The sequence below is a fragment of the Hirundo rustica genome, chromosome 18 (genome assembly GCF_015227805.2).
Source record: "Hirundo rustica isolate bHirRus1 chromosome 18, bHirRus1.pri.v3, whole genome shotgun sequence".
Taxonomy (NCBI): Eukaryota; Metazoa; Chordata; class Aves; order Passeriformes; family Hirundinidae; genus Hirundo; species Hirundo rustica.
This window is the reverse complement of record NC_053467.1, coordinates 9,444,958-9,452,625: the sequence shown is the minus strand read 5'-3', so window position 1 is coordinate 9,452,625 and position 7,668 is coordinate 9,444,958. Positions and strand designations below refer to the sequence as shown.

Sequence of the window (7,668 nt, the reverse complement as noted above, 5' to 3'; positions counted from 1 at the left end):
CCCATCCCACCCCATCCCATCCCATCCCACCCCATCCCATCCCGTCCCCTCCCCTCCCATCCCATCCCATCCCACCCCATCCCATCCCGTCCCCTCCCCTCCCATCCCATCCCATCCCATCCCATCCCATCCCATCCCATCCCATCCCATCCCATCCCACCCCGTCCCGTCCCATCCCATCCCATCCCATCCCATCCCATCCCATCCCATCCCATCCCATCCCATCCCATCCCATCCCATCCATCCCATCCCATCCCATCCCATCCCATCCCATCCCATCCCATCCCATCCCATCCCATCCCATCCCATCCCATCCCATCCCATCCCATCCCATCCCATCCCATCCCATCCCATCCCATCCCATCCCATCCCATCCCGTTCCAGCCCAGCCCAGCCCATTCCGTCCCGCTCTCCCACGAGCGCCCCCAGGCGGCGGCCCCACGCCTTCATGCAAATGAGCTCGTGGCGGCGGGCGCTGATTGGCTGCGGCGCGCAGCGGTGGCGCCGCCCCCGGCGGGTGTCGGTGTCCGCAGGCAGGTGCCGCCGGCCGGGGCCGCTCCGCGTTCCGCTGCGCGCTCCGCTGCGCTCCGCTCCGCGCCGCCACCATGACCGTCACACGGCTCGACCAGGGCCAGCGCTACCGCCCGCGGATGGCCTTCCTGAAAAAGGTGAGGGCTCAGCAGCGCCGGGGACGGCCGCACCATTATGGGCACGCCGGGGGCGCGTCCGGGCGGGGCGATGCGATGCGATGCCCAGCGCTGGCGATGGTTCGGGTGATGTGTGTTCACAGCGTCTTGCTCGGCCACGGCTCCCTGGGGCACTTCTGGGCGTGTGGGGTCCGAGGGGTGACAGCCCCTGCCCGGGAGTTTGGGGCCATGACCTGTTGCTGTGGATCCCGGCTGGTTCGAGGGGCAGGCTGGAGGGGTAGCGTGTGCTGAAGTGATGGAGAAAATAGGACTGTAATGTTGTTTATCTTTTGTAGCTTGTCTTAGCTGAAAGGTTCCCCTGACACATTTTCTCCCTCTTCCATTATATTTTTTTCAAAGTCCCTCAAAGCTGTGTCCGTTCCCAGGGAAAAAAATCCATCACCTGCAGTGCCAAGCCACTCAGTGTAGCTCTGGTCCAGTCGGTCCAGTGTGTGTTCCCAGTGCTTTCAGCTGATGCCCACATTCGGAGGGTGCATTACAGCCAACTGCGTGCTCTCTGCCTCCTTCCATTTTTTCAGAAATGAGCATGTTTGTGGCCAGAAGCAGTAGAAGGAGTGGGGTGATGTACGCCCACGCTTTTGGGTGTAATGTGTAATTTTGTAAAGCATTCGGTGGGCTTTTTCTGTAGCATTCATTCAAAGCATAGCCTGTTGTAGTGTAGCTGGTATCTGCAGATTTTAAGAAGAAGAGTGTTAAGCTAGCTTTTCTCCCACCCACCTCTCCTGAGTGTGGCTTATCCTGTTGAATGGGATTAACTGAATTTCCAGTGACAAGTACAGCCAGCAAGTTGCTGTTCGAATTGTAGTTAGGTTTCCTCAACGCCCACAACCTAAGGAGGATTCCAGGGGTAAAGGGAAGGGAATTTGGGGATATTCAGTGCTAAGGTATGAGTCTGGCAGCACATGCACTGTACTTACTACACCAGAGGAAGTAAAGAGGGTATTTTCTTTGGTGCTATGTCTTGCAGGGTAAATTTGGCTGGGGAGCCCTGCCAAGGGAAACACTCCAGGCCAAATTCTGTACTGAGGAATACTCAGTGGAGTTGTGTGCGGGGGTGCAGAGGAGAAGCTGTGTGCTTTGAGAAAACAACTGCCTGCAGCTGTGCTTCAGCTGCTCCGTGGGAGTGCAGCAGTCTCTGCAAAGTGCTCCGAGTTCCTCAGGTGGGAAGATCAGTCAAAACACAGCGGATGGCTCTTACAGAGTGTGCACCGCTCACACCGTGAGCAGCCAGGGGGGCTGAGCACTTCCAGTGCTTTGCAAGTCTGGACCTGTTAGCAGTAGGAAGGGAAGCTCCCGGTGGTCAGTGAAAGCCCTTGCCTCTCATCTCTACTTTCATTCCTGCTCAGTTTCTTCCAGACCCTGGAGAAACCGTGTTTGGAGCCTTGGCTGTTCCATGGCAGTGTGGTCTGTGTGCAGCCAGCCACGTCCTCAGAGCTGCCTGGAAACACCAGGCACCTTTCCTTCACCACGATGGGAGCTGAGGATGCTCAGCGAGCACCTTACAGGCTTAGACCCATGAGGAGCTAAAATCCTAGAAAGAAGCTTTGTTAATTGCTTAAGCCTGTGCTCACGCTTTGCTGCCAGCTGACACTCGCTGTGCCTGGGCTGCTGCAGCTGCAGGGAGGGATTCCTGCCCTGCTCTCAGCCCGTGGGCCCCCTGTGCCTTTGCAGCTGCCAGCACCTGGGTCCCTGTGCTGCCTCTCCAGCGTGAAGCTGGTGACCACAGCAGCAATCCTGCCATGGGACAGGGGAGAGCACAGGGGGTTGCTGTAGGGGTGGTGGGCAGTGCCCAGTTCTTGCTGTGAGGCTGCTCTGAATGACTCGGGCTGGATGTGCAGCTTGGTTTTTATGGCTGAACTATGAGGGGATCTGAGGCCCCCAGAGCCCTGTAAGACCTGCTCATCATGCTAGCACTTAGGTTGTTTTATTCTGTTTTTTTCCCCCCTTCTAAACCGTCTTGGCTGGAAGAAGAATGACCCAAAAGTCTGTTGGGATAGTGAGCAAGCCTCTGAAATGCATTTTGGCTGGATGCTGCAAGAGCTTGAATGAACCCAAGGTTTTGGTGCCTGTGCCTGCTCCAGCAGCCAGATCTGGCTCTGCTGGGCATCAGCTGGGCATCAGCTGGCAGAGCTGGGCTCTGCTCTCCAGGAGCTGCTGGGCTGGGTGTTTTTCCTTGCTGTGCTAAGGAGCTGCACCGTGACTCACACCTTGTGGGAAGGGCTGATGGATGGATGCCTTCTTCCTCTGCCTCCTCCTCACTCTGGTCCCTGGTGGCTTCCCCAAGCTATGCAGCAATAAGGAGGGACCATTAGGGTCTGCAGCATGGCTGGGGGCTTTTCCAGCCTGGCTTTGCTTCTCGAGGCTTAGGTTTCCAGCAGCTGCTGGCCCTCATCTTCCCAGGCATTTCCAGAAGTGTGGGAGCACCTGAATTGTGTTTTTGCTGGAATCCAGCAGTCTCTTGCTCTCTGAGTGAAGCCCTGGTTGTGGCTGAAGCTGAGCCTTTAAGCCAAGCTCAGCCTCATCCCATCCTCCCTTTCCCTGTTGCAGGCTGGGAGATGCCAGTGCTGCATCGTTCTTTGGAAAAAATCCCCTCCAGACTGGGAAGAGCCAGCTACAGCCCTGCCCTCCCCACTCACAGATTTACTTCCTTTAGCTGAGGCATCACTCAGTGGGAGCAAGCCACTTCCCCTCAGCTTTAATTAAGAAAAAGCAGGAAGTTTTAGGTGGTTAACAATGGATTTTTTAAACTTCTTCTTTTTTCTGACCATCCATCAACGTGCAAAGCGAGGTTGGTAGCTGTAGACCTTGAAAACAGTTGAAATGACCCTACAGAGGCCAGAGTAGGGGTAAGGACTGTATTCTTACCTTGGAAATGAGAGCAGGTAGGGCTGATCCTTGCAAACAGTAGCAGGGTCAGGTGGGATAGAACCACGCAAGTAAGATGGAGAAAGCAGCAGATGTTTAATTATAGCACCAGGACTGTGCACTCAGCTGGGAAATGGAAATTCCTGCTGGGAAAATTGATCTTTCTTATGTCTGAAGCAAAGATGTCTCTGGGTTGATGCTGAGGAGGGCTGGCTTCCTCACCTTGGCAGTGTTTTGCTGTTGCATTTCTGAGGCTCAGCACCTGGAGTTTGTTTTTTCTGCGTTGTGGATGCCCTGATCCTGGGGAGCTGGTGAGTGCCCAAAGGGTAAAGCTCAGGCAAGCAGGGATGGGACCTGCACCCAGGGTAACTCAGCCAAGCAATCCATCAGCAGTCATCTGCCCCCACTGCTCCTTGCTATAGGAAAGCATCCATCCTTCTCCAGAGCCATGGACACCCCATTCCTGGTTATTTGCTTCTCCCTGGGGTGTCCCACAGACTCCTAAACTCCAGTGATGTTTTTTTCTTACTTGATGGGAGTTTGAGTTCTGCTTTGCACTCAGTGAACTGAACCCTGTGACTCTGTGCAATCAGAGAGGGGACAGACAGTTTCCTTGTTGTCTCCTCTGTGGCTTTCAGGGTGAGTTCACCTCCAGGCAGAGATTCCAGCTGATCTGAAGGGAAATCTCCACGGGGCTCCTGCCTCCTGGCGTCTCTGTGCGTGAGATGAGCTCACCCTGGAGCCTGGCTCCTTTGGCAGTCCTGATATTTACCTCTGTGTGCATCTCCACCCATCAACCAGTCAGGAAGTGGCTTCTGGTTCTGCAAAATTCAAACCAGACAGCTCTTTCCTGGCTGAAAGCGTGACAAAATGTACTGGAGCCCTTAGCAAAGCGAGGAAGAGTTCCTGCTGTGTCTGAAGCAGCCCTCCTGGCCTCCCTCTGGCAGGCTGGTGCTGATGGCAACTCCTGATCGCTGTAATCCTCTGTTCCCTTGGGAGAGCAGACAGAGGCAGGCTGAGTTTTGATCAGCCAGGTGGATGGTTTGCAGCCACAGCTAAGCACCCCCCAAGAGCAGCTCCTTGCTTTTTGATGTATTTGTCATTTCTCCCGTGACAAGAGGGAGCGCGGCAGAGCGTGAGCATGATGAGAGCTGAAGAGCTGCTGGTTAAAGGAAGGGAACGTGCTGTGCTGTGCTTTGGGGGTTTCTGAGCCAGTTCCCTGCTCTCAGCTGCTTGAAGATGTCTCTCGAGCCCACCTGGAGAACAGCAGCTGTGTGCTGGAGCAGGATGTGCTGTCCTGCCTGAGCCTGGGGGGATCCTGCTGGGATCTGCTGCGTGGTCACAGCGCTGGGACGGAGGGATGAGCAGGGCTGTGTTTGCCCTCAGTATCTCTGCTCTGTGGGTGTGACTGTGCAGTCACAGAGTGACTTCCCAAGGTACCTGGGTTTGTTTAGAATTACCCCTAAATGAGTGCCCTGCCTGCTGGACCATCCTGCCTCACCTCATCCCACGCAGCTGAACTTTCTGAGGCTGAAATTGTGGGTTCTGTTAAAAGACCTGAGAGAGTCTTCATATTCCATCACTTATGGTCTGGTTTTGCTATTTTAAAATATTTTATAAGTATTTATACAAATATTTTTTGTTAGATTTTACCAGGCTTCTCCAGTTTAGCATTAATTTGTCGCTGCCTTTAAAAGCAGTTGAAAATCCAGTTTTACTGACAAGCCCAGAGTGTATCCTGTCACTACAGCTTAAATCCTCACAGAACTTGGCAAGACTTGGGACCAAAGTCACTGTGGTGCCTGTGAAGACAATACCCTCCATTATGTGTTCGTGTCATCAAGTCACGCTTGTTAAATCCTCTACTCTCAGTTAAAAAGCTACAGCCTCACCCAAAACAAATGTGTGGAGAGACCAAATTGGTCCTGTTGGACCAGTTTTGATTTAATATCCCTGCAGAAGCTGAAGACAAAAAGAAGTGCATCTTCCCCCAAGTTCTCATGGCACTCAGATAATCAAAAATGAAGATATGAGTGTGCCCCAACTCCGTCCATCTGAGCACAGATCCCAGGTGAAAGCAGGAGCTTTGTGCTTTTGGAATGGCGCTGGTAGGAAGCCAAAGAGGAGGAAAATACCTTTGAAAAGCTTTCTCTTTTAAAAAGAAATAAAGATAATTGGGAATGAGGAATAAAAGTTGTCTGGCCCTGAGTGTGAGACTCCTTCTCTGTTAAAAATGAGTCACCAGGATCCCTGAGGAATCCTAGACCAGAGATGCTGCCGGATGGGAGGATGTCCCTGCCCCATCCCTGGAGGGGCTGAGCCCTGGCTGGGGGAGTGCAGCCCAGCACAGAAATGGTTGGAGAGCCCCTCACACACCTCCCTGTGCACCTCCTAACAGAAGCAGATTTTATTCCCTCCCTTCTTTTCTAAGTGCCCAGTGAGGCAGAGAGGAACCTTTATGAGTAGCAGAGATTTCATTTATTTATTGGTTTTCTCCTTAGCTCTCATGAAATTACTCCATCCTGTGCCTCCTGTGCTAGCCCTGGCTGGGTGTGTGTCCAGTGGCAGTGTGAGCTGCCGTGGGCTGGAGGTGGCACCTCTGGTGCCAAGGGAGGGTTCAGAGGGCGCTGTGGCCGCTGCACGCGTTGCTGTGGCACACCAGTGCCCACCCCTGCAATGCTGGCTGGCAGAGCTCCCTCCTGCCCGCTCCTGAACTCCATCCCATCCACCCCCTGCTCTGCAGATCGAAACACTCATGATGGAGATGCAGAACCCCGACACGGGAATCAAGACCCAGACACAGACGGTGACGGTCGCCAGCATCCCCCACGCCGTGACAGGTAGGAGCTTCCCTGAGGGAGGGCACGGGGCTGGTTCAGCAGAGAAAAGCTGTGTGTAGACCCCAGGGCTGCCAGTGCCTGGCTGCGTGCTGGAGCTCTGTTCCCAATAAATATCAGCTGCACATCATTTGAAATGTACCTGCTCCCTTTATCTCCTTCTCACTCGTGTCTCGTTTCGTTCCAGCTCTTGGAATCAGACACAAAGGTTGATCCCCAGGCACTTTCAGCTGTCTCCTGGGGGTTAGCTCAAGTGACCTTGCCTTAGCACAGAGGTGAGGACGTGCTGCGGCTCTCATGCTCCCAGCGAGGCTGGATCACAAATAAAGATAAATATTAAAATCCAATTAAAACAAGCAGCCTGGAGGCAGACTGAAAGATGGTACTTCAGAAAGGAGCAATAAACAATTAGTCTCCCTTTTAATGTTTACTGCTAGTAATAATTTTCCTTGAGTAGGCAGGAAAAGAACAAAATATTCAACCCACTTCTGTGCCTGTAAATGACAGCTTTGCCTGCCTCAAGGAGGCTGAAGGAGCAGCAGACAGGAGCTGTGCTGTGTCATGTACAGTGTTACAGGCAGCTCTTATCACAGCCTCCTTGTGCCTGCTGCTCCTTTCACCAGGCACTATCAGTGCCTCTGCTTCCCTCTTCTCCAAGCCTCCACAAAAGCTCTTGTGAGGAATCCTCGACTATAAATATTCACACGTACTCCTATCATACCCAAGTTTCCTCCTCCTGCTTCGATCTTTCTTCGGCACTTTGAAATTCAGAGCAAAAACTCCCACTGAAACCAGGGAGTTTGCTCCAGGCAAGCCAAGAGACTTTTCCTCCCTATGTTCACAAAGCCTGGTAGGCCCGGTGTGTTTGCCCCAATATTTTTTTTAATAAAAATGAGGCTGCAGAGGCACTGAAGTCACTTGCCCATGGGAAGAGGCAGTCAGTGGAAGGCTCGGGAGAACGCGGACACGTCTGAAGCCTGCTCTCAGCAGCACCCTCCATGCACAGCAGTGCAAACCACATCCTGGCTCACACAGCTATTATGCAGCTGAGCTGGGTGGAGGCTCTGCCTGTACAAAGGAGCTTCCCAGAGCTTTGCTTCCCGGAGCTGGCAGGGAGCAGTTAAGGCAGCACAAAGAGGAGATTCCCTGTGCTGAGGATGACGTCCCGCGCAGACCAAGTGCAGGGGAGTGAGAACTTCTCTCGATGCCTGCCCAGCGTAAAATCCCACTTCCTAAAAGTCCACGGGTGTCTGGTGTGT

At 53.5% G+C, this 7,668-nt stretch overlaps 1 protein-coding gene across 2 annotated transcripts in view; it reads left to right on the top strand.

Annotated features, from left to right (window-relative positions):
• The first annotated feature begins 533 nt into the window (after positions 1–533).
• The window catches only part of RGS9 (regulator of G protein signaling 9), a 31,449-nt gene continuing 24,314 nt past the window's right edge, over positions 534–7,668 (top strand). For both annotated transcript variants that reach the window (XM_040081847.2, XM_040081848.2), the window contains exons 1-2: positions 534–668; positions 6,316–6,412. In XM_040081847.2, coding sequence (XP_039937781.1) covers positions 606–668; positions 6,316–6,412 — 160 coding nt within the window. In that variant the 5' untranslated portion in view covers positions 534–605. The remainder of the gene's footprint in view (positions 669–6,315; positions 6,413–7,668) is intronic.